General features: G+C 42.9%; 2 protein-coding genes and 1 long non-coding RNA gene across 16 annotated transcripts in view; 1 reads left to right on the top strand and 2 right to left on the bottom strand.

Moving 5' to 3' along the window:
- TMEM164 (transmembrane protein 164) overlaps nucleotides 1–3262 on the bottom strand; it is a 35389-nt gene extending 32127 nt beyond the window's left edge. For 3 of the 4 annotated variants that reach the window (XM_059859025.1, XM_059859027.1, XM_059859023.1), the window contains exons 1-2: nucleotides 3055–3262; nucleotides 2282–2844 (exon numbers count right to left, since the gene is read on the bottom strand). In XM_059859025.1, the coding sequence (XP_059715008.1) occupies nucleotides 2282–2647 (366 nt within the window). In that variant the 5' untranslated portion in view covers nucleotides 2648–2844; nucleotides 3055–3262. Of the gene's footprint in view, nucleotides 1–2281; nucleotides 2845–2976 lie in introns of all 4 variants that reach the window. The other variant, XM_059859024.1, reaches the window with a different exon arrangement.
- Nucleotides 3263–16709: 13447 nt separating this feature from the next.
- The window catches only part of ACSL4 (acyl-CoA synthetase long chain family member 4), a 43872-nt gene continuing 34200 nt past the window's right edge, over nucleotides 16710–26381 (top strand). For 3 of the 10 annotated variants that reach the window (XM_059859397.1, XM_059859400.1, XM_059859404.1), the window contains exon 1: nucleotides 23636–23775. The gene's annotated coding sequence lies outside the window, so the exon portion shown is untranslated. Of the gene's footprint in view, nucleotides 16831–23635; nucleotides 23776–26381 lie in introns of those variants that run through there. The other 7 variants (XM_059859398.1, XM_059859406.1, XM_059859401.1 and 4 more) reach the window with 7 other exon arrangements.
- On the bottom strand, nucleotides 20537–23642 carry LOC132333877 (uncharacterized). 2 transcript variants are annotated; one of them, XR_009488278.1, is made up of 3 exons: nucleotides 23576–23642; nucleotides 21281–21360; nucleotides 20537–20854 (listed from the first exon to the last, which is right to left on the bottom strand). It is a non-coding gene; the product is annotated as an uncharacterized LOC132333877 (long non-coding RNA). The 2 variants fall into 2 exon arrangements; XR_009488277.1 differs by having other exon boundaries at nucleotides 23527–23635.

Genomic DNA, 26381 nt, shown 5'->3' on the forward strand with positions numbered 1-26381 from the left:
GTCCAATCATATAGCCAGTCCTAAAAGGAGAGTGGTTTGTGGCTTGTTTTTGTGTTCTAACAGAGGTATTCAAATAATTTTCACAAAGACCATTTTTTATGTAAAGAAAGAGTTCACTATGAATTCCTTCACAGACTTCTCCCCTTGCTCTACCACACACTAACTAAACACCGTGCTGCACAATCCTCATCTCCATCCCACAGCTGGCAGAGAAACCACACCAGTTTCCATTCACCTTTGTTACAAAATCTATATAGTTTTTTAAGACTTGAAGGATTTCTCTCTCAATGATGCTGCATGAGTAACCCTGGTGAGGAAACACCCTTCTTCCTCCAAAAGCTAAGCAAGAAGCCAAAACCCAGAACAGGAAATGAGTGCCACAGCTTCTAGTAATTCAAGCAGATGACAGGATGGCAACAAATTCTGGGAAGATGATTAGCCATGAGATCTGTTGAGGCAGTTAAATACATTCATTTGATCAACACTTCATCCTTGCAATGACACATCTAAACTAGTTCTTTCCACTTATGAAAAGATTTGAACACAGGTTGGCATGTTAGGCAAAAATCAGACACCTGGTCAGAACAGACTCATTTCTAAAACTCAGTAGCCATTGTGTTACACATTTTTATCTGCCCAAATGCACACACACCTAACTTCCATTTTATTTTGATCTCATTTCAGTCTTAGGTCTTTTAAGAGCAGGAATTTTGCTTTTATGCAGGGAAAATCTGAAGCATAATTTTGAGTTTCAAATATTTTTGGCTCAGAGCCCAGAGTATTTGTTGCTGAGGTGAAACAGTCTCAGCTGAAGAAGATGAAAACAGAAATATAGTGAAAGAAGAAAGCTTTATCAACAGCTACTGTTGGCATCCCTTTGAAGTGATCTTGATTGTTGTAGCACATTTCATCTCTTCACCTTCTACTTTGTTCATGCTATTATTTAGACACAGCAGGATTGTGTACACACTACTGCAAGAAGAGAAGTGAAGGACTGACTGACTGATTTCACAACAATCCTTATCACTTCACAGGAAGGAAGTGTCCTATGCTGTAAACTACTGAGCAAACACTGCATCACAGCCTAGGAATTTACATAACCTACTAATTATTTCTGGAACTGTAAATTAATTGCTGTAAAGGTCTTGAATATTGCTGTATCAGCTTGTTTACCCCTCCCCCTGAAACAAAACCCATCCCTCAATCCGCTGGAACAACCAGAAAAGACATTTCCCTGCCTTTTAGGAAATGCTCTTCAGGTGTGGATCCAATGACTGGCTAGATCTGATTCAGCCCAGATCACCTCACATACTGCAATAGGAGACCCAGAATGGCATTGATCTGATTTTCATCCGTTATTGATCTTAGACAGACATTGCTATCATGGCAGCTTTCATGAAAGCCTTTTTGGCATTCTTCGTTTAATTCTTGACCTTGAATTTTTTAAGCTATTCAGCGCTGAGGGTATAAAATTAGCAAAATAATAATATTTTAGACATCTTCAACACTCCTTAACAAGCTCAGTGAAACTGATAGATAAGTATATGCACAGAACTATTAACAAACACAGTTTGTAACCTTTAGCTAGCCCAGTTCAGTAACAGTTTGTCTATGTATCCATTATTTTGAAATCTACACAAACTACACATTATTACACATCAACAACCATGCCACAAGTCATAAAAGGAAATGGATTATCCACACATGTAAGGCCACATCAGTTTGTTCACCCCACATATGAGAAACAGGTAACACCTGTTTCTTTACCATTCAGCCTCTAAAATTAGAAAGATAAACCAACAGTATCTGCACAATGAGTAATTTGTTTCTCCAACACCTTCACAAAATACAATCACACCCCTAGAAGGCACTTGCTTGAAAAAGCTGCACATAAATTAAATAGCTGCTTTTGCATGTAATCTTGTTTTCATTAGATTTGGTGCAAATTTTAGCACTGCTGTCAGTGAGAACAGCACCTTCTGTTCTTGAAGCAAGGATCAGGTGAAGGCAAGTGATGAGAAAGCCTTAATTATCTACACTTTAAACCAGAGATCTGGACATTAGTTATAGCTACAATTTCACCTTTACATCTGACTTGGGGTTTTTGATAGATTTTAATTCAACTGACACAAAACCTATGTTTTAAAATATTTATACCATTCTTGGCATTTGTATTTTTGCTAGACACTTTTGGTCCACAAACCAACTATGGGGGGGGAAAATACCGTTTTGCCAGTACATCACAAAAGCAAACTTCCAGGTGACCCTGCACAAGCCTTACCTGCATCATGGTGACCACGTGGCAGGGATTCAGGAGGTAAATGACAGTCCTGGTGGCAAACTTGAACCCCACCTCCAGCCCAAAGATGAGACAGAGCAGCACCAGCAGCACGTTCTTGCCCAGGCTCTCCTGCTTAGTCTGGGGCTGCTGCAGCAGATTCTCCAGCTCCTGGACATGCTGCTGTCTCAGCTTCCACAGGGACACGAGGATCTCCACGGTGCCCACACTGAGGAAGACCAAACTCTCCAGCAAGCGCTGCTGGCCGGAGAGGAAGGCGGCGCATTCCGGCCCTCCATTGCCGGCAAAGCTGGGGTCCACCCCGCCATACATCCAGTCCAGGAGGTTGTGGAGGCTGTAGCGAGACATGGCGGGGACCTCTTCTCCAGGAACAGGTAGGAGCAAAACGGAATCAAAGCCAAAACACTGCCGGGCTGACGAAGCACGAAACGCTCCCGCTGCAGCCCTTCCTTGCTAGGCTCCGTGAGAAGCGGGCAGCTCCGCTCGGGGCACGGGCAGTTCTTCCCTTCCCTTCCGCTGCCCGGAGGAGTCCCGCACGCAGCAGCCTGAGGGGAGGCAGAGGCCGCAGCTGCACGGAGCCTGCCAGCTCCAGACCCCCCACCCCGGGACCCCTCCTCTCCTCGCCGGCTCTGCCGCTCACCGCTCGCCCTTTCCTCCCCGATCTGAGCTGCCCTTACCCGCGGCCAGCGCCGTATCCAGCCCCCTCAGCCCGCCCCGCTGTCCCTCCGCGGCCCCCGCATCCGCGGGCGCGGTACCTCGCGGACGGGCGGGTGTCAGGGAGCGGCAGGCCTGGCGCCCCCGGCCATGGCGCCGGCCCCGGCGAGGAACGGGAAAGAGGAAGCACCGCTACGCTCAGCGGCAGCGCCGGCACGGCCGAGACTCCGGGCCCGAGCGGGCGGGCCGCTCCCCGCGGCTGGCCCGGCCCTTGCCCGGCGCCGCAGCATCACCCCACCGACGTGCCTGACTCACGCCGAAAAATGGACGAGTCCCCCGAATTAGCTGCGCCCGGCCGCCCGCTCCTCCCTCCTGCCCGGCTGCGCCCGCCTCCCTCCGCCCCCCACCGCCTCCCTTCGCCGCCGCTCCTTCGGCGGGTGCGCGCTCCCCGTCCCCGGCTCCCTCCCGCCTGTTGCCGCTGATTTCGCCCGGCCGCCCCCCTTCCTCCTCCTCCTCCTCCCCGCAGCTGCCCGCGGTTCGCCCCCTCAGTGCCACCGGCCGGGAGGGCGGCAAGGACCGGGCATGGCTCTGCACGCCCGTCAGCGCCGTCCTGTTCGCCGACCCGATCGGCAGCGACCTTAACTCGATAAACGAGTTTTTCAAGTGCCATTGCAGCAGATATAGGTAGGTCGGCCGAGGAAGGACAAGCCCGAGCGGGGCTCCAGCTCCCAACCCGAGCAGGGCTCCAGCTCAGCTCCGGTCTGGACATGGGCAGGTGCCTCCAGCCGGGTGTGCCAAGTGTCGCACACAGGTGCCCGCAGCCAGGTGTGCCCAGTGCCTTGCATAGAGCGCAGACCCCACTTGTCTTAGTGCTTAGGCGATTTACTGCCCTGTGTGCCCTGTGCAGCGGAGCACGGGGTTGGTTCCTGGTTTGTAGCATTGTGAAGAGGTTGTATTGCAAATATGTAACTCTGTCTGAAAGGCAAAGGTCTGTGGAGATCCGGAGAGAGTAGCAGGTCAAGGAGATATTTTCAAGGCAGAGCCAGGTCATCCCCTGAGAGCTGTCTCCTACAGATTTTATTTCACATTAGCTGCCTGCAGCACATCGCTCTCCCCATCCTGATTATATCAGGGCTTTCCTTCTCCACAGGACAGCATTAGGACAGCACCATAACTGGCCAAACTGTTGAGCCTGATTAATTGAAAATAAAAGCTTAGTTCCACAAATAAGTTTGAAAAGACCAGTTAGATATCAACACTGAGTCAAAGTGATTTCTATATAGACATGGCAGCAGCAATACCTGGTCTGTAAAGCTGGAGGCTGTATGTCACTGCCACTGCTGTGGAAGAAATTACTGCCTTTTGGGGAAAGAAGGGATCCCACCAGGCTTTTCCAAAGAACTCCTTTCCACAATTTGAGCTTAATAAGAATTCTACAAAATGCTGGTTTTTCAGTCACTGCTGATTGATTAAAACACCTACTGTTGATCTAAACCTGCAGCACGATGTTCCTGTAAATTCCTGCCCTATCAACCAGACACACACATACCGGCAACACACACATGCTGCACTACCCTGCTTCACAGCCTGAATTCTCAAAACAAGCAGTTCAGCAATAACACCAATATTTGGCAGTTTTCTTCTTCCTCTATTTCGAAGCTGTAAGATTACTGTTCACAAATATATTCTATTTCTAAAACACAGGATTACTGCTCACAAAGCACAGAGTATTTTCTCCTAGGGGTCTACCAATGAACAACCTGGGACAGATCTGTCCTTTCCACTCCCTCAGGCACATACAACAGGACAGCTACTGCTGCTGGAAGCAATCCCAGGCAGTTTTATACCCTGTCTCTGCATTTCAGTCTCTCACCTTTGGCAGTGTCTGGGGTCTGGGCCTCCGATTTCTTTCCTAAGCTTATCTTTGGTGAAGTGAAAAACCCTTCCCACTAGAACAGCAGCACATTGTCAGGTGCTGGTATTTCAGATGTAGTGATTTCTATAGAATACGGCCTAGCCTCAAGAATGTGAGGGCTTGGTTGGGTGGTTTGGGGTTGCTGTGGTTTTTTTCAGAGATTGCCAGTGAAGAATGACTGGCTGAAAACATGAAAGTGGGAAGCATTTTGCTCATAAAAAGAAAAAGAAAAAAAGCATTTGCAAAATGTCAGCTTGTCCATTAAAGAGGAAGAAAAGAGAACAGCTAAATAAAGACAGAAGTAATGAAAGCTAAAGATTTAAGCAATCAATAGTTAGGACTTCACAGGAAGGAAGTTTAAAGAGAGGAGTTAAGAAAAGCAATAATGCTTAAGAAAATAACTCAAAGGGCCATTTATCCCAATTATGAGTAGAACAGAAATAGCAGTGAGCTTAGCTTGGCCACATCATGAGGTCTCTATTGACCTTAAGCACATAATGAAAATACAAAGGAAGGTGAGTCAAATCACTAAGAATAAGAAAGAAATACTAGAAAAGGTACTGCTGCAAAACCCCTGAACTGTCAAGAGCTACCAGATTAAAACTGCTCTTTACATGTTTTTAGTAAGAAGGACATAGAGAAATTTTTAACTCCCCACTCAACAGAGAAGAAAATCTATCAACAAGTTATGAAGAGAGCTAAAGGGATTGGTGTCTCTGTTGTATTAGACTTACAATAAAGACCAAGCACAAGCAGATAGTTGGGACTGGTGATGCTGAGAACAAAATTATCTCAGCCCAGAGTAGGTAAAGAACAGCTAAGGAGCACTCAAATGAACCAAATTTTTTCACTTTCAGTCTACTGAATGTGATTGAAAGACAGTTGAAGAATTAAGAAGGTAAATGAGATTGTGGGAAAACAGAATAGGCACCTGTACATTGCTGTTATCGGGGGGGGGGGGATGGAGCCAGAGAAATACAGCTCAATTTGAGTCTAATTAACTTACTTAAATTGATTTAAAAATCCTTGAACAAATAAACCTCACAAACTATTATCAGCACCTAGATGATAACCAGAGAAAAAAATACAGTCAACATGGATCTATCAAAAATAAATCAAACCAGATAACTTGATTTTTCTTCTCCAGTAGGGAACAGGCCTTATGGATAGGACAGAGCCTATTGTCAGCTTGATTATGTTTATGACACTTACATGACATTTTCTTTAAAAAGTTAAAGAAATATAGTCTGGGTAAATATATTATGAGGTCTATACAAAACTTCCTGCATAGCAAGAAATAGTTCACTCACAAAAGGAAAGGATATATTGCTGTTTTTTAGAGCCTGTCTTCACTCTGGGTCTCTGTGTTACTGATATTAACAATTTAAATAATGGAACAGAGAAAATTCTTGTTAATTTTGCAGGTGATGCAAAGATGGGGGGAGGACACAGAATTACATTTCAAAACATTTTTGACCAGTCAGGAAACATTTAAAATAAATAATAACTTTAAAATAAATAATAAAGATGTTGAGTAAGATCAAGCAGAATCATAGTTCAGCACATTATACTGGTATAAATAATTTCTGCCTTTCCTCCTCCCCTTGCTACTCATGTTCTGTCTCACTGTCTTATGCCAACATTAATTTTTCTGGGGCTCTGGTTGAAGGAAGCTGATTAACTTTTTCAGTTATAATTCCAGAGTTGGGTGTAACCTGGAACACTTTGCTGATCTATATGATCCTGCTTTAGGTTGTGGCAGTGGATGAGGTGACCTGCTGATTTCTTGCCTTGCTGTGATATTCCACTCATTAGAAAGAAGGAACACGTTTGGCATAAAATTTAATATCTTGGTACAACTGATACTTCTTTGCAACAACACAATATGGATCATTCATGTTCAGACTGTGATCCAAAATAAAGCCAAAATATCTGCTTCTCTGATCTCAATCTGCTGGATGGTTTATACACAGTTTGTTCATTCTCTCTGAGTTTCTTCAGCTTCTTTAAAAAGCACCCTGAAATCTGTGAATAACAATTCAGTATTATTGACTGAACACTAAGCTGTTGCTCTTTTCTGTTTCTTAACCATTTTTTCTCATCCTTTGCCTAAGTAAGTTAGGATCTTACTAAGATCCACTGTAAACATCTGTATCTCCTGTGTCATTAGAAATGCTTTTCTAAAAGCAATAAATTCCTGCAGCTAAAATGTTTGCATGAGAGCCTGAGGCTTGCTCTTGCATCTAGCATGAGATTTATTTTTCTGTCCGTGGCTTAAATCTCATATTAATCCATGAAGAAATGCCAGGCCCCGGGCACATCAGGAGTCCTTGACCAGCCAGAGCCCCAGTCCTCTCCCAGGCTGGGCTTTAGGCAGACTGTTCTCAGCTCTGGCCTTTGCTGTTCCTGACTTGTTGAGAGGGCTGCCTGGCCTGACCCTGGACCTGGCTTGTCCCCCCTCATTTTCTTAATGATCACTGGACTCTTACAGCCCCTGCCACCATTCCAGCCCTGGTCTCTGGGATGAGCCCTTGCTCAGGTCAGTGCCTCTCTGTGGTTGCCCTGAGCTCTTGGATGGCTGCCTCTGTGGGTACCACTCTGACAAGGTATGAAATTTAAAGGCAGTTTATGCTCTCTCTGGAAAACAAAGCTCTGCGTCTCGTGTCTCCCTAATTATCATTCCCAAATTCCATCTTAAGTGAGTCTGAAAGTAAAGGCAAGGCCCGAAATCTTGCATGTGGTAGGTATCATCAACAAGCACCACAAGCTGGACTTCAAAGCACAAGGAGTAAATCACCTTAATTCTTATTCAGAAAAGCATTTAAGCACATGCTTAGCTTTAGCCTGTCCTCAAATCCTTTGAATTTAATTATATCCATTTCCTCAGCATCAAGCTCTGTACTTTAGAAACGTGATTGCTGTACTTTAGAATGTGATTGTACACATCAGTATGTAGTTACACCTGTACAGGTACTAGACACTTTATGTCCTTGATGTATGGAAGATATTACAAAAAAACCAAAACATGAAAAACCCACAAGCTAAATGAGCAACGAAGTTATATTTTAAGTCCTGAAATGTTTCTGGTGAATAATGATATTCACAGATCTCCCTTGTTTGTAGTTTTTTTGGCTGAAGAACAGTACTGGGCACATAATTGCAGTCTGAAAATGCTTTAAGCAGTCAAAATGAGACTTAGAACAGCTCTGGGCAGCACTTGCAGACTATGGGCATGAATATATTCAAGTTGTGTATGCAGAAAGCAACAACAGTTGTAAACCAGAAGGCCTATTTCTGTACAGAACAGAAACCACTGTCTCTTTGGCTTCCTGCTTACATCCTACCTCTTTTCACTTTTCACTTGGCCTTCTTGTTTCATTCCTTGTAATCCATGAATTAAATCAAATGTACTTTCCCTTCACAAATTAGGACAATTGCTCCCCTACTGAGGTTGAATCTTCAGAAGTCTGTACATCTACATCCCTCCTCTGACCTTATTTTCTGTGTGCTTTTTGTTGTTAGGATGGCTTTGACACCCCGGGCTGAGTTCTACTAACTCCTGAAGGGCTTATATAGTATTAAGAAAATTCTTCCCATTTTATCCACTTTTCAAAAAGTAAGCAAACCCTGGATCACTTATGAAAGCAGTGGGGCCACAAGCAATGCTTTACTGGCTGTGGCAAGGGTTTTGAACACAGGACATAGGCTGTGACAGGCTGCTGGCAGTCAGACACCTCTGCTGGCTGCCCTGCTCTAGTGAAGCTGCAGCTGGGTATGGATCCAAGCCAGGAGCATGCAATGCACCTTCAGATGTGACATCAAGCATTCCTACCTTGCTGCAGATATGAGATGCTGGGTAAGGGCTCTCCCAGCCTCAAGGGGCACCCAGAGAGTGTCCCTGCCCCAGGGAGATCACCACCACGAGCTGCCATGCAGGACACCTCAGTGGTCACAGGGGATCCAGATACTTACAGCAAGCCACTCACTAAGGAAGGATTTGTTTGTTCTTATTTTTTCTGTTTTGTTGTGTTTTTTCCTTCTTGCTACAAATCTGGGTTCATAGAGATTCTTCCATCAGTTATTCTGACTTCCTTCTATTGAGTCTGTTGCTCACATGCATTTTTTATGAATTTAAAGAAAAGGTTGTGGTAGTGTGATTGCTTATTTCCTCTCAAGGAATTTTCTTGAGAGAAAGATGAAAGTCTGTTGCATTTATCATATCTTTCCCTGTCAGATAATTTAGCTAGAACATATGCTAGACAATACCAAAAAATAAGTAAATGTCAACTAGAAACATTCAAAATAGAAGCTTAAAAAGCATATCACATTGTTATGATGTGATATGTTTTTTAACCTGATGGACTGAAAATAATATAAAGAGCAAGCAGAAACCTGGTAGATGACAACTGCATGAACCAGCTTCTCACTGATTCAGATTTCTGTCACGTTCACATGATTAGATTTAGTTTTTCCCTTAGATAAAATGCTGCAGTATTAATAGATACAAAAACAGGTGGATGTAAAAGCAGGGGAAAGTACAGAACTATCACGAATCAGCCAAGTTTGCTCTGAGATAAAGAAAATCATAGTTGACAGTTTATCTGCACTTGGATTATTTGTGTTGAAATTAAGAGGTCAAACAGTACAGTCAGTCTGCAATACAGGTGGAGGAGCCACCTGAAAAATAGGAATATTTCTTTGTAGTTTCTTATTCTATATGAGTAAACACAGTCTCTGAAGTTGTTTGGAGCTTAGGAAAATATATTTTTGTTGAGTCTGAAAAAATGGATCTGCTATAAAACACACGTTCTTAAGAAAACTAAAGCTTCTATCCAGATGTTCTCCTTAAACTTGAAGTATCTTGAGAATGAACAAAAAGAAGATGACTGCTCTTTTCACACATCAGCAACCAGACATTTATGCCTTAGAACACTCCCTTTTGTGTTTGTGTCCTGTGTTGTTCAGCCATTTTTCAGTTTCCAAGGCATGTGCTTTATTTTATGTCCAGTACTAGCCCCATATTATTGCTGAGTATAATAAAAGGCATTTTACAAAGACCATCCAAACTCTTTCTCTTGGAAGCTGAGCCTTAACAGACTTTTCTCAGTCTCTAATTGTTGTTAGAGTTGAGTTAAGCTGTGACTGGTGTACGTAGGAGGTACATTCTAAATCTACATAGATATTAAGGCAGAAGAATGTGTGCTTTCTATTTTTGTTCTGTTTTGCTATAGTTTATTGAGCACACTGGCCTCCATGATGAATTACTGAAATCCCTTTTGGCTACAACTGAGTTCTTAGTTTTAAAACAATGAATTAATTTCAGATTATGAGACACTGTCACTGGTTATGAACCTCAACCTGAGGGGTTCAGAACATTGTGTCTTCCCTAACCTTCTGTGTGGAATTTGCCTTTGTTATTAAAACCACAGTGATATTTGGTGTTCAGAGTCAGGGAACTGCTATATTTAACATAATGTAAAACAAATGAAACAGCAGTCTCAGAAACAATGTGAAAGGTGGGAAGAACTATAACATGGTGTAATCTCAGGTTAATTAAATGGTATGAAATTTGTACCATTCCATTCTATCATGGAATATTATGTGGTCAGGTCTATTATGTTAAATAATTGTGTTATCACAGTGTATTTTAATGTCTTGTGATATTTGGGAAGGAGGTGATGGATACCTTAGCTTTACAGTGAGTGATCAAGAAGTGTCCATAATTCGCAAAGATATCTGAGCCAAACCTGGGTTCTGTTAGACCCTCCCATCATTTATTAGCATGCACAGGTGTCAGTCACACACTTGAACATTTCTGTGAATATAACCCCTGAAATTAGATGCTTTAAAATACCAAAAGGCTGCTCTTATACCTTTGTATTGGGTTTGCATGACAAGGTTTGGGTAGTCAAGGGGGCTACAGGAGTGACTTCTGAGAAGCTGCCAGAAGCTTCCTGATGTCCAACAGAGCCAAGACTGGCTGGCTCCAGGATGGACCAGCGGCTGGATGAGGCTCTGCCCAGCACCAACAGAGACAACAGCTCTGGGATAACAGATTTCAGAAGGGGCAATAACCCCTGTGCAGCTCAGTGGAAGAAAGGAGCAAGAACAAGCGAAGGAAACAACTGCAGACACCAAGGTCACCAAGGTGAAGAAGGAGGCGCTGGAGCAGAGATTCCCCTGCAGCCCGTGGTAAGGACCATGGTGAGGCATGTCTTTAGTGTGTCTTACTAAGTTATTGAGGAAAAGTAGTCTACTGGTATGTTTTCTGGGCAAGCTAATGCATCCCACAGAGAGCAGGAGCTTCACGCGGGACACGGTCCTGTTTAACCATTTCATTGAACAGCCTGGAAGGAGCTGCGAGCCCTCTGGTGGTTGGTCACCCCCTGAAATTCTCATCCCAATGCTCTATAACTAATAGAGTAGCAGTAGCAGTACAAGTTTTGTTGGTTTATCTCTTGAGAATGTTGCACATAGGAAATGAAATAGTGACAATTTACTATTAATCAGTCTGAGAGAGTTGGGACTGCTCAGTCTGGACAAGAGAAGACTCCAGGGAGGCCTTAGAGCACCTTGCATTGCCTAAAGGGGCTCCAAGAGTGCTGGAGAGGGAGTTTTGACAAGGGCATGGAGTGAAAGGACAAGGAAGAATGGCTTTAAAGTGAAAAAGAGCTGGTTTAGATTAGGTCCTAAGTAGAAATTCTTCCCTGTGAGGATGCAGCAGCCTGGTCTAGCAGAAGGAAGGAGAGTCCAACCCTGACCACTCTATGATTCTGTTTCTATGAATTGAACTAGTTCTATTCCAACAATATATTACACATCTGCATGAGACACAATACTCTTCTATAAGGGAGTTTTACTTTTAAATTCCAAGAGTATGTGCCTGTTTCTGCAAAAGGGATGATGGCCATGTAGTCACTGGGAGCTTGGCTGGGGCCTGGGCACACCAAGCATTCTGATAGAACAGGGTTGGGAAAAGGAGTCAGTGTTTGCAGGAAGGAAGGCAGGAATTGTGTTCTCATATTAGACCTGAAAGAGTGAAATAGGTTTTGTAGTTCTCAGATGAGATGGGGTAGAAAGGAACTAGCTCTAAACTGCACAATCACTGGACTGAAATTTAGTGATAAATAACTTGAACTAAGTTTTCTTGAAATATGTAAGGATTGCATTTGTTGTAAAGGAGGTGATGTTTATATATAAGAGGGGTTTTTTGTTGTTCTTTGCTGAGGCCAATGTAGTGCACTGTGTTTGAAGGAAACAAGAAAATATATATCTTGTGCAGATTAAATATCTCCTCTTATGTTCTTATCTTGGTATCCAGATGAATCATGTAGCCATTGGCTCCTTTATCCATCCCACATCAGTGGATGGTTGCTAACAGTTTCCAGTAATAGAACAGGGGATGCAAAAGAGTTTTTCAGGTCTTGGATTTCCAGATGGCTCAGCCCCTCTTAGGCTTTTTCATAAATCTTCAAAATATTTACCACAGTGCTCTCTATATTTATCAGGATTCATGGCTTGTGTACATGTGAGCATTTTCACAGCTTGGCTGATGGTATTCACATGCTTCAGAGCTGGGGGCTGAGTTTTCTCCTGTGGCTGATTACTTGGAAGATTTCTTCCACAGTCCCAACCCTGACACAATCCCTTCCTGCCTGGATGGGAGGTCAGTGCTGTGGTACTCAGTACAGGTTGTTACCCAGCAGATCACATGGACTCAGCAACAGATTTTTCTGTTTAAAACTCTAACTAATGCTGAACAAACGTGCCCAAATTATTTATGTAAAACCTTTACTAGAAACAGAGAAAAAGAGATAAGCTGAAACTGTAGCGTGGGCACATAAGCTCAAAGGAGCTTCAGGAGCATGTCATTGAAAAAATTAGCCAAAAAAGGGGGAAAGAAGAACAAAATTATATTCCAGCTTGAAACATTTCAGGTTATTCCTGTTTTTCAGATCTGTTTGCTGCTGTTCTATTAAGTCCAAAGAGCACAAATGGCTGCTAGATTAGCAAAGAAAATTCTAGAGGTTCAGCCACACAAACAGAATAAAGTGCAGTTTTCTCATTAAAGGATTCTTTAAAATATTCACCACAATACTAGTGCATGCTTTCTCCTATTTCTGTAGTGCAGTGAAATTCTATGATCTGTAAACTATGTAAGTGAAACAAGGATATTTTAAAAATACTTGGTATATATATAAAATCTGCTTTTCTTGAAACAAAACAAACCCAAACCAACAGGAAAGAAATCATCAGTCAAGCAGACAAGTGCAATTTGGTGAACATTTGTGAAAGTTTGTATTATCTGTAGGGCTGCAGACAGTCCTTATGCATTCATTCATGTGCTGTATGAAATAGTTCAAATGCCCCCAGGAGTTGGTATTTTGAGATATTTCTTTTGTAGAGGTCGAAGTACATTGTGTTGAACACATGTAGACAGTACCCACATGAACTAATGTCACAGAGCAGGTGTGTGTGACCCTCTCAGGTGAGGCTCCTACCGCTGTGATCTTGCCTGGACACCCTGTGAGTGTGCACCAGTGAACACACCTGTGCTTCAAGATGTGATTCTCCCCATTTCCACGTGTGCCAAATTCCTCTCCTCTAGACCATTTCTTATGAAGGCAAGCAGGCTAGACCTGTGCGCTCTGCAATTAACCTTTTGTTACAAAATTATTCCCTGTCATAACAGAGAACAAAACTTGCACAGCAGGTGGCAGCCCCGGTCCTGCTTGGCTTTGCCTGGTTTGCAACTCGGAGGAAGAGTCTTCCAGAGCTGGAATGGTTACTGCTATTAAACTGTGCTTTCCTGTCTGGAAAACAGGGGATTTTTAGCAAAGAAGTCATTGGTCACTGCCATAATTACAAAGGCAGAACAGTTCAAGAGGAGATAATTTGAAAATAAAATGAGTAGACTATGTGAGCAGCACAACTCACTGGCACTTTGGGATGGTACCTGTAGTGTAGATTCAAGTTGAGCCAGTAGAATGTCAAAATCAGCAGTAAGTCAAACTCTTCATAATCCTGCCTGAGTAATGCTCCACAGCCACCCCAATACATCTGCCTGTTAGCAGAAGCAAGAGGTTCCCACAGTGTATTTTTGGATATTGAATGGTCTGAATAATCTGAAATATTTTGGTTAAATTGTAAGGAGTAGAGTGTAGTAGTCTAAAGCTTGTAGAAACAATGGTGTTAAATTCTCTAGCACATTCTGAAAATTAATTCCTGAAATGTAATTCTTACCCTCCTCTCTTCTCTGAGCCTTAAAAGGTGTGTTAGGGAAAGGAGGAAGAGGGGGTTTATATCTTCTCTGCAAACGGGGCAGTTTGCTTTGAAATATGGTGAATAATAATTCTTAGAAAGCACTCTTATCAGCTCCAGATGGATTTGCACCAATTCTATCTTCAGGCCTTAAAACCATGATGTTGTCATTGAATGTTACACATCCTTGTTCCATTTCCTCACCTGGCCTGTGGACGGACAAAAAAAGGAATCCTTCTGGGAATATGTTCATCATGAGATAAAAACTTGACAGCATTTATTTATCATTATTTTGGATTTGCAAAATAATGATAAAAGTGTAGCCTGGGTGGCAGGCATTTTAAACTTGATTTACTTAAACTATTTGTTTATTTGCTTGAGTGGGACATTTCAGTGTTTGGCTGAACTATCACTGAACACCCAGGGGAATGTCCTAGACCTACAGATTTAGGTGGTTATTAGGCTTAACTGGTATTATTACTGTAGACCTCCTGAGATATTGAATATGGCTTATTATGGCTTATTTTAAACTTTTAAATCCAGTATTAGGAGGAATTGCCATTTAATTATACCATAGAAAAATAATAAGTCTAAAGTAAAATCTTGTGTTGTTGGTTTAAAACTGTTTAAGCCACCTGTTCATCAAAAATCCTCTAACAATTTACTGAACTCCCTTGTGCTCATGCCAACACTTTTTATAGCATGTGAGCTAAGCTTGTGCCCAGTGTAGCACCAGAGAAGTCAGTGGGGTCATAATGGAGATTAATTTCACAAGACTTCAGTCATCTAAGTTGACTGCCTCCAAGTAAGCCCAGAGCCTTGTGCTGCCAAAGTAAGTGGAAGCTCATTAAATGCCTGTTGCAGTTCTCATGGAGTCTTTTTTGTGGAAATACCTGTTCTTGTTCCTTTGTTTTGTGTGATAACTTTCCCAGGTTAATTATGTCTATTTGCAAGATCAACTCTGAAAGGTCCTAAATTTTGTACCTGGGACGTAAGGTAATGGAATTTGCATTGAGGTAGCCTGTGCTGGGTTTCCTATGTAAAAAAATAAAGTGAAAACTGGAAACAAGAATCAGAAATTAATTGATAGTTTTAGCATTAAATGAATAGCAAAAGTTAAAGGAAATGCTTAGAAAGTAGGGTGCAATTTCTCTCTGTATAAAACAAAATTTGATAGACAGCAGAGGTAAAGAGGGGAAAGAGTGAACTTATGTGGTTTGTCTCCAAATTATAGAATTCCTTTCTAATATGAGAAGTTTGCTTATAAGAAGGAATGAACTAATTATACCGGCCCAACATGTAGCTGGTATTTGGAGAGTTAAGATCTTACTGTAACATACGTAAGTCCAGTGTGAAAACATGTCTTAGAAAGACACATACAGCTGCTTTGCTTTCAGCAACCCTTTAAATTCTGAGAACTAGGACTGGTCCTGTGCTACACACTTTGCACATGTTCTGTTTGCTGAGCAGCCTCTGCAGGCAGAACTCACCCTCACTTGTGTGTGAGGGGAGAGAAGGTGCTGCCACTGCTATGCTCTGGTGTCCTGGGCTGACACTTGGGCTGCTCCTGACTTTTCTCCTGAAGGGTGTTATTGTCAATGCTGATCAATAATATTTAAAGGAAAACCAGCCCTACTGCTGTTTGTATCCTTGATAATGAGGAGATAAGAAAGGCATCTCTTGTTAGGCCTGATAATACAGGTAGATGAAGTAATGAAAAATAATAATCTAAAACTTGGTAAGAGATGGAGTTGCTCAGGCTGCTTGTCCAGTGGATATAATGTACCTTTTGTTACCCTGCCTATTTTTGCACTGCCTTCTCATGTTCTCGAGCTGCTACAAGTCTTTTATGTGAGGATGCTTCCATTGTATACCAATGAAGGAGTTGAATTATCTAGGTAGCAGAGGTAAAGCTGAAACTCCCTAGCATCATCTTTCTTAAGTATCACTGTCTGGTAAGAAAATAGGTCTGTAAGTGATACTATTCATCTGAACAAGAAGAAACTGTTATCAGGGTACTTGTCAGCTGTGTAATACTGATACCTGGGCTGGCCTGTGGAACCAGATATCATGGCAGATAACGGGAGGTGGGGTTTTGGGGGGGAGATGGTGTCTGCTTTTGGGCAGAGTTGGACCCTGAGTACAGAGTAGCAGGGGCAGAGAACACCTCACAGTGCAGTCATTCCCCTCCCCAGCCCCAGGGCCTGTGGATTTCAGAACTAGGCTTCATTCACAAGCATTTGCTTCTTCTGTAGTTACTACAACAATAAGAATTATTTTTTGCAAACAATTTGCATACATGGTCATGTGAATAAATTCAATAACTGACTCCAAGAATTAACTTGTAATAGAATACTGACAGAAACAAAAGCACAGTCATTGGAAGTATTGTGTAAATGAAGTATATTCCATGACTATTTCTTGCATACGTGACGTTAATTGTAAACCTGAGGAACAACGAGTACAAGTAGGTAGCAGCCACTGATCTGACAAACTGATTGTGCAAGTAGAATTCTCTTTTATTTTGCTGCCAAAAGGGAAGTCAATGTTACAAGTGCAAGCATATAAGAGTCAGAATTCTGTTAACTTTACCACAGTATTATAGACTGACTTTCATCTGGACTCTTCATTACAAATGCTTTTACTTTACAGATCTGAGTGCTGAGTCAAATCCTCCATCTCACAGAAAGAACTTTAAAAGGTAAGAATTTAAATATCTTTTTTGTACTTTGACCTGCACTTCCATCTTTATTTGACATTTCTGTTTTTTTCATGGACAAATGTTTTGTGTACCACAGATATTACGAATGGAAACAGACCAATTTAGACCCAAAAGATTTTGGCAATGAAGTTACTATGCAAAGGAAATGACTTGTTGACTGAAGAATGCTATTAAGAATGTAGAAACTTGTTATTCTGGCATCTTTGTCCTTGCAAGCAAGAGCTTATACAGACCTAAATGGATGAGAGAGGTAAAAGTGTATGTGGGGAATGTTTTATGGTGACTCCTAAAAGGTCTGTAAAAGGTGACCAAATAATCATACACCTTTCTTAAACTGTTCAGTGTAATAGCCAAAATTGCTGAAGAGGTCTGTACCACTACAGAAAACTGTCCATAAATTACATTTTAAAAGACATTTCTCCTGGAATTTGCGTTCCTTTTTCAATGTTCCCCAGTGCTATGGAGATCATTATGTTGGGCTGATGGGAAACAGTGTGGTGATCAATCAGCCTCTGAAGAAAGGGGTTATGCTAGAAAAACAAGCTGACTGAGAGCTTTGCTGCGAAGACAGAATTAAAAGAATACAATTTGAATTCCAGGAAAATCCTGACTTTTTGACAAGCTGGGTAAATGAAATTCTTAGAGGTGCAGTGTCTTGTAAATCATTAAAGAATGGAAGGTGCAAGACTGTCTTGTAAGTGCTCCCTTACCATTTCAGGAGCAGGCTGAAACAAAACTCCTGGAGCATGTCAGGGCAGACTGGCAGCTTGCTGGAATTGAGACAGGATGCACAGAGTATTTTAGTACCTGAAGGCTACCTACTTGCTTTAAAGCATATGCAATACTTTTGTCCTTGGGCTAGAGTTCTGTGTTGCCACTCCATAATTTTACCCTCTGGGCACAGCAGTCTCTGAAACAAGAAGAAACCTGATGAAAGCAGGATTAGTTTGTACTGATTTTATAGGGATTTACAACCATAGAAACACATGTTCCAAGAGGAACATTTACATGTTGTTAAATAAAATCACACAACACAGTTCACAATAACAAGAAGGTTTTTTAAGGCTTGCATTTAAGTAGATTGCCAGTCTATCACCAAATAATTTTTAGGATTTTCTCTTAGATTTTTATATTATTATGTATAGAAAAGAGCTCAGTGTCTCAATGTTAAGGAATATATGTTGATTTGGTTTTTCACTTTAAGAAATGAAATATCAAAGCCCAAAGAAACACACCATTTAATCTTTGTGTAATAGGTAAATTGTTATATAGGAAGCCAGTTACTCTAAAATTAATTAACTACTCCTTTCTGCACCAAAGTACAGTTTGCACACAAGATGATATCTGCCCTTCATGCAATCTACTGATGTATTTGCCCCCAAGGCTTATAGGAATGGCTACAAACAGATAAGCAGTAAGTTGAGTCATTCTACCCTTACCAACATTACTTCTCAATTGTGCAAATTCGGAGGAATCCATGCACGTGCAACTGCTCCCTGTGAGAACAACATGTACAGGAGCACCACAGAGGATATTGTTTGTTCTTCCCTGTTCTCTGTTCCTCAGAAATGCAGCTGAAGCAGAAGCCAACCCACAAACACACATGCTTAGGACTACTGCTACCTTTTAAAATGGAGTATTGTATCTTTAAAAAAATTGAGCTCAAATGATAACTTGGAGCAAAGTTAAGGTGAACAAGTAACTTTTTTTTCTATTTAGGTTCTAAATAAAAAAAACAATTGTGGGAAAAAATATCAATTTGGATCTGGCCTTGCTGCTCCTGTCAAAATCTTCTGCCATCACATATGTAAACAGAAAAACTATAGAGGTCAAGGTCCTCACTGAAGTCTAGTGTTTGTTCTCTAATGAATTCCCCAAATGGTTTCATACTAAATTAGGGCACCATATTTAAAATGCTATGATTCCTTTAAAGGAAACTATATGACTCAAGAGATCCTGGTGAGAAGAATACAGAGATGCTGAAAGAAAACCATTTTTAGCCTTATTTTTAGCCATAATGTATCCTAATCTCATGGGCTCTGTAGTATGGCTGGCCTGTTGTGGCTACTGTTAGCTGGGGTTATGCACTTTAAACTGGATCTTGTAAAAAATTAAATAAAACATTTTATTTCCATAGCAATTAATTTTCTTTCTTGTGAATGTCTCTAGGCAGCATCAAACATATTTCACTATGTGCTAACAATTCAATCTTTTTCTGCAATGGCTGTTCAAAGTTTCCTCTGAAGTCAACTTTAAGGTGTTTTGTTTTCTATGGTGATCTACTGATTGTTCTGCCAATAAGACACGTAACTGTTGGCACCAACAACATTAATTTTAGAGTTCCACATCTTTCCCTAGATTTCATGTGATATATATCAGAAATCTGTCAATACTGCTTTCCTTTCTTAAAATGTATATCCTTCAGTCAGGAATTCCTGGTCCAACACTGCATCCTATTTTTGATCTAATATTTTAAGGCTGTGCTTCAGGTAGGGCTTTTCAGTTTTGTGATAAACTGGGCAGTAAGAGAACACTGAAACTACATTCTCCTTTGGCTTTGTGCAGTGTGTGACTCAAACAATGGAACTGCCTGTGAGTGCTGATTTCACCCAAGATTGTAAGTAACTAGGGGCCACTTGGAGGAAAGAATCAGGGAAAAGAGTAAACCAGAACATGTGTGCTGCCATTGCTCTGGTGTCTTGAAGCCTAAGCAGAGTGTTACTGTCAGGAATTACTTCTGAAAAGCAAAGTAGCTTTAACCTCTGCACACATCTGGGCAGGTATTGAAGCTGTTGGTTTTGCAAAATACAAATGTTATGTCTGCAAGCAGGTACATGTTTCTGTTTCACGCATGGAACAGGGCTCAAACCAATTATTTAACTATGTAATGCAAGTATTTGTTCAGTGCTTGCAAGCTGCTGTTCATTTTTCTGCACAATGACTCAAAGTGAGAAGTCCTATTTGGGTACATGAGGGGGAAAAAAACTGATTGCAGGTTTTTTCTTCAGAGAACCTATCAGACTTTGTCTCTACGTTCCTCCTGCTCCTTCCCCCAAAGGCCCAGTATTATGGTTGGAGATGCAATAAAGGGTTTTTGTTTTTCTTATAAAAATATAGAAATTTGTTATTCTTTGACAACCATTATAAAAAGATTTGCAGTTAGTTTTTAAATCTAGTTTCCAATATATGACTAAGGGAGGAACGGAACTGTCTTGAACAAAAACCATCAAAAACCAAAACAATTCCTATGTTTGGTAGCAGCCCCTTCTCTTAAAATGCTGCTTTTTATTCACAGCCATCCTTCAGTTCCCCCTACTGGAAATTCCCCCTTGGACTGCACTTACTTGGAGATATCAGTAAGCCTTTGTGTCATCAAATGTATATGACTGACTGCTATGTTGGTTTTGTTTCTTTTAAAACACAAGAGTCAGTTTAAAAAGGTCTGGAGTAAACAAAAGTCCATTACTCTCGATGGGCAGAATTCATGTGGAGGTCCAGTGTGCAAAAAGGGGCACACTAAAAGGTCACCAGCCTGAGATGAAACTCAGGCAACTTTTTTGGGAGAATGCTTGCTCCAAAATGGCCATGTTTGTGCACAAATTTTGTTTTCTGTTGTTTTGATTCCAACTGTACAGTCTGTGAAGACAAACAGGATTGTATTTAGGAAATAGTTGATTTAATCAGTCACTTGTCCTAATATAAATAAACAACCCACAAGGCTCCAGATATTGATTTATTACTTAAGACTAGAAGTGCTAAGATTATGCAATCCTTTTGCTGATATCAGGAATGAGGTGAGAAGCTCTTTACTCTTTCCAAGCTTGCACTGAATCCTCGGTGAAAACCAGAGGCCTTGGCTTCAGCCTCTCCTCAAGATCCCTTTCTCTTCTTTTAACCTCTGTGTTAAGGCTGAAAATCAGTGTCAGTACAAAGTGACTTCACTGTCTGGGAAGGGCTGTTACACTCGTCACATCCCACAGGGATCTTCAGTGAGTATTTCTTACTGGAAAGATACAAAGGAGTTGCAACATGAGAGACAAGGAAAATCCTTTCAGTCAGATTTGATTTTGAGGATACTGCGACATTTTGTTACATAAAGATAATTTTAATTTTTTTTTAAATACTCCTCTAAAAGTTTGCAAAGACATTTTACACATCTTGTAGTGAATGTCAGCTTCCTGACCATTAGGTTCCTTGTATTATCTTCCTGTTTTAAAACCTTTGGAAGTATCACACATCCTCAGGGAATTACTAGTTGACCACAGCTTTATTTATAAAGAGCAAGTAAATCCATTTCTGCTTTGTTTTCAAAACAGAATGTTTGGCGTCTTTCAAAGAACTGGTTTAAATGGAAATGTATCTTATGACAAACAAGAGAGCATATTCTATATCAGTAAATCCTATGAAAATCAGGCAGGTATTTGCATACCTGTAGCTGCACGAAAGGTTTCCCATGCTGCTCTTTCTAAAGCCTCCACAAAACGAGGTGTATTTGACTCTTCACCCTGTCTGTAGTAAGTATAATTTTAGGACTCGTTATTCTAATGATAACCTGACAGGTTATATTTTTTTCCTTAATTGTAATTAACAAAAATTTGTTTTCAACTTTGCTGAAATTATTAGTTTGACCTAGATGTTCATCCTTTTGAAACAGACAAAGTATTTTGTTGAGCATCCCCAAGAACACCACTGAGGCATGGATGTCAGCCAGTGGTGCCTGGTCTGGGGACATGAGTGGACAAACCCTGCAGACACTGGGGCTCCCCACAGAGCCTCTTGCTGTGGCACACAGGGCCAGCTTGTCCAGGGCCAAGAAGAGGTTGACGAAGTGGTCCCATGGCTTGGTGAGATCTCCAGCAGGGAGGGCATAAAAGGAGAGGAGAGGAGAGAGAAGAGTTACACTCAGCAGAAGTGCACAACCTGAAGCACCTGGAATCCAGGTGGCAGCAAGGACATGCAGTCTGCAGTAGAGAGATGGAAGCTCCGACTTGTTGGAGGTACTATGAAGCTGCACCTGGAAAATGTGAGACCTGTCAGCCTAGAAGAGAGATGAGTACAGTAGTAGTGCAAGGAATCTGTGTTACAAATCTGTAAAACAAGGAGTGGCATGGAGAGAGGTAAGAGAGAATGGTTAACTAATGCAAAAGTCAGAGGACATCATATGGAAATACCAGACGGAAGGCACGGAACATACAGAAGGGATTTCCCCCCAGCATGAAGTTAGACTGTGCAACGACATCAAGCTGTAGATGCTGGAAGCTCAGAGGACTAAGAAAGCAATTGGATTTCTTTTCCATTGTCTATCAAGATCAGATACAGGCTACTTCTAGCTAAAGGTCATGAAGCTGCAAAAGTCCTCATCTTTCCAGGAGATGACCAGCCACTGTTGAGAACAGCATTGTGTTCTACCTCAGGCATTGCTCTCATCCACTGTGGTCATTCCAGTGCTTTAGGTGACTTAGGCACAAGACATGCTTCCTTACCCACCAGCAGGATACATCAAGGTAAATCTGTACTCACTTAATTCAAAATCTAATAGTGCAAGAAGTACAAAATAGCTGGAATAAATTACAAGTAGATTTTCTTGTGTATTTACTGTTCATGACAAAGCTTTAGAAAAGAAGCTGTGTCAGTGTTCTAGCTGGAAAAAAAAATTGTGGCAAGTTGGTTTGCCCAACCTTTTCTAAGTATTTAGGGAGGTTAGATCAAAAAAGTAATCTGCATGAAACATATATGCCTTTGGGCATCTTGTGCAATCCAGGTTCTCTTATTAGTGATGATGTGACATCAAGAAAAACCTGGGGTTTCCAAATGGGGTTTGCAACAAATTAGAACAAAGTGAGAGTATAACAGACTGCCCCAAATGTCATATAGTCCAAGCAGAGCAAAACCCACACAGTGATTCAGTTCAGCCTCTATCCAAGGAAGTGATGTGCATTTTGCTTCTCTGGGAATTATTAAATATAACATCCACATTGCATGTGCGGTTGTTGCCAGAACCTTTTAGCCTCCTGCGAGGTGCTGTCTTTTATGGAAGCAAACCTATTACCAAATATAGCAATGGCTATGTAATATATGCCAATTTTGTTTTTTCACACTCTGTCCCACTCCATATGGGGCGGGGGAGGATCCTGCTGGACTTCTGTACCACATAGATGGAGCACCAAATGTTTCCTCTTCCCCTACACTATTAAGAAGTGGTGTTGTCAAAAGCAAGTTATTTTATGCCAGTTCTCTTCTGAAGAAGCCTCAGACTCCAAAACAACTAAAACCATCTGGCAAACTCTTGCATGAATCATGGGGATATTTGTAGCCTCTGGCTTTTTGAACCACACTGTGAGTAATCCCAGTCGCTCTCGTCAGCACTGCTGCTGAAACCCGTTCCTTGTGTTCTGAATAAAGACAAAAGGGGCCTCCGACTGGGCCTGGTGGTCTCCAGATTGTCAGGAGCCAAAACCGGGGTATAAACATCTGAGCTGTCTGTTCCAGCCTGTAAGATCCGGACTGGCGGCCTTGCTGCTTGCAGCGGGAGCCTGCCGGGGAGGCTGTGCCCGGGGGTCGGGGCTGGGGCTCCTGGCGTGGCTTTTGCCGTGTGCCCGCAGGTCGGCCTGCCCCGCGGCCTGCTCATCAGCCTCAGCGGAACTGTGACAAGCCCCGCAGAAGGGCTGCGCTCACCGAGCCTGCGAATCCCGGGGTCACCTCGGGACGCGGCGGCAGCACTGACCGGGTCTCCAGATCGGGCCCGCGGCCGCCTCCGCCCCTTCCCCAGCGCGTCACGCTAGCGAAACGAGGGAGGGAGGACTGGGCGGCCCCGGCGGCGGCGGCGCGGGGCTCGCTCCTCCCCCGTGCCCTCAGCCATTTTAGCAGCCGGTACCGCTGCCGGTAGCGCTCTGATCTCCGCCGGCAGCGCCGGGGCTGGGCACGGTGAGTGCGGGCTCTGCGCAGCGGGGATGGAATGGGATGCGATGCAATGGGCTGAGATGGGACGAGGCGGAGCTGGTGTCGCCCGCTTTGCTGCCACTGGCAGCATCTGGAGAGCGGCGAGGGGCGGGAGGGTCGTCCCGCTCACGAAGAGGGGTTGCGGGGCCGGCGCTGCCTCCGGCCCGGCGGCTCGCGGGGCTCCCGTCGGGGCGGAGGCGGCCGGGTTAGCCGGGGAAGGAGCGGGGTTACGTGGGGTCAGGTCCGTCCCCGCGGCCGTGGCTCGGCGGGGCCGGGCCGAGAGGATGCGCCGGGGCTCGGAACTCCGGTACGGGCGGGCAGGAGCTGCCTCGGCCGCTGCCCGGAACAGGTGGCGGCGCGGAAAGGCCTCCTGGAAGTGCCGAGGGGGGGGGGGCGGGCAGGCGGCCCTCCGTGAAGCCGGGCGGGAAGTGCCCCTGCCCGCCCCAGCACCGCCCCGGGCCGCGGCTCCGCTGCGGGTCTTCCGCCGCTCCGGGGCAGCGCTGGCGCATCTCGCCGTTCCCCGTCACGCCCGCAGCCCGCGGGGCCGAGCGCGGTCGCTCCCGCCGGCAGCCGGACCCCCCGCCCGCCCCTTCCCGGCTCCGCGCCGGGCGGGAGCTCATCCCCGGCCTCTGCCTGGGCCCTGCCCGGTGCTTCGGCGGTGCTCTGGCCTCCCCCGGAGCCCCCGGCCCTTGGAGCCCCCCGCCCCCCGCCTGGATGCGGGGAAGGAGGCTGGGCTCGGGAGATGGGCTGATGCTGATGAGGAGAGGCGATTCACCGCTCAGCGCATGCTTCCCTGCTCCACGTCACAAAAGCACCTGTCAGAGGAAAGCAAGAAACTAGCTGAATATTTTTGTTGTCGTGTTCCTCTGTGATAGATTTTGCTTTTTGGTGTTCTAGAACATCCCTTTTGTGGATTCCTGAAACTTACTTGAAAAGCAAGTGCATGTGCAGTACCTGACTCCGCTGCCCTGGCTGCGCCTCTCCTGATCCAGAGCTGCTGTTTGCCCAGTCCCTTAATGAAATAATTGTAGCATATACCTTTATAACATATAATATTTGGGAAAAAATGAAATATGAAACATTTATGTTAGGAAAAAAAGGAGTGATAGTACAAAACCTTTCAGTGAGGATGTTCAGTAAATATGGATGGAGGTTACAGAGAGCTTGGGTGTTGAGGAATGTTTTATAGAAAGTAAATGGACAGTTGAAGTCCCTGATGATGGTAAAAGATGATTGTCAGGTTAAGGATAATGTTGGTCCTTGCTTGTATCCTCTATTGGTCCTCTTTGCATCTTAGATTGTTGCAGAAAATAATATGATGTGTGTTGTCATTTACTGTTATAGACAAACTTGCAGTTGTAGCCTTGCCAATTTCAAGGGCAAAAATGAGCAAATAAAGCTGCAGATAGACCTTAGAAACATACGATGTTTTTTCTATAAGTACTGCTTTTTGAATCTTTGGAATTTGTCATCTCAGACTAACTGCAATGACTGAAGACATGGATTTTCTTTTTTTTGTAAGATATGATAAAGATTTTGATGTCTTCAGTCTTTTCACCCAATTAAAAAACAGGTAGCAAAGTTCTGCAGTCTCTGACAGGATGACAGGTTTCATTTTTATTTCTTCTGCTCTTTTTGCATGGATACAAAGTTTGAATTTTAATACAATTCTACAGAAGCCTTAAATATTTCCTCATAAAAGTTATATTGGAAACTATTTAATGCATATTTAGCATAGCTCTCAGTTCTTTGTATTTACCAGTTCCCCCTTCATTGTGTCTTAAATTACGGAATTGTATAAACTTGAAACAGACAGTTTCCCCCCAGACCCTGCTGTGGTGGGGGGTTTCAGGAAGTGTTCATTATTTAGGTGTTTGCATTTCATGCACAGTTAGCTCATGTGTTACCTTTAATGCCCTCTGGAAAATGCACTGCCAGTGGTGGTGCTGCCCATTGGCTGCCTATTGAATAATCCAACAGCAGCAGCTATAAACTTTCAGCATAATGAATTAGCAGAGTTCAGCAGGTGACACCTTCTTCTAATGCAAGGGTGATGCTTCAGCCCTTTTATAAAAATAGAGAAGCCACTTCCTAACAAACTACTAAGGCAAGGCTTTGCATACAGGTATGCCAGGTGATGTTATGATCTATATCTAGTAAAATAGGTGCAGCCTATTACACTGTTGTAAATGAATTTAGTACTCATATTAAATGCCAAACAGTAGCCTGAGCCAAGTAAACATGCAAAATATATTGAAGTTAATGATAAATAGAGTTAGGTAGTTAACATGACAGATGAATGAGTGCTCTTTTATAAGAGCACTTATAATGCCTTCTGAGTAAGGCATTGCTTAAACTGAAAAAGAGTTGGAGTTAATCATTAAGGGAAATTTCGTAGTATACTCAAATAAGCATGTGGCTACTGTGCTTCAGGACATTGTTTTCTCAGGAGAGAAGGAAGCTGAATGGAAGGAGGAAAGCAATTTCCTGAGAAACAGAATTTTTGGTTTCTTTCTGTTTGTCCATAGATTGGATTGTTATTTAGATGGTGCAATGTCTTCAGCCTTTTTGTGGAAGGCTTATCTCAAAAG

The sequence above is a fragment of the Haemorhous mexicanus genome, chromosome 14 (genome assembly GCF_027477595.1).
Source record: "Haemorhous mexicanus isolate bHaeMex1 chromosome 14, bHaeMex1.pri, whole genome shotgun sequence".
Classification (NCBI taxonomy): Eukaryota; Metazoa; Chordata; class Aves; order Passeriformes; family Fringillidae; genus Haemorhous; species Haemorhous mexicanus.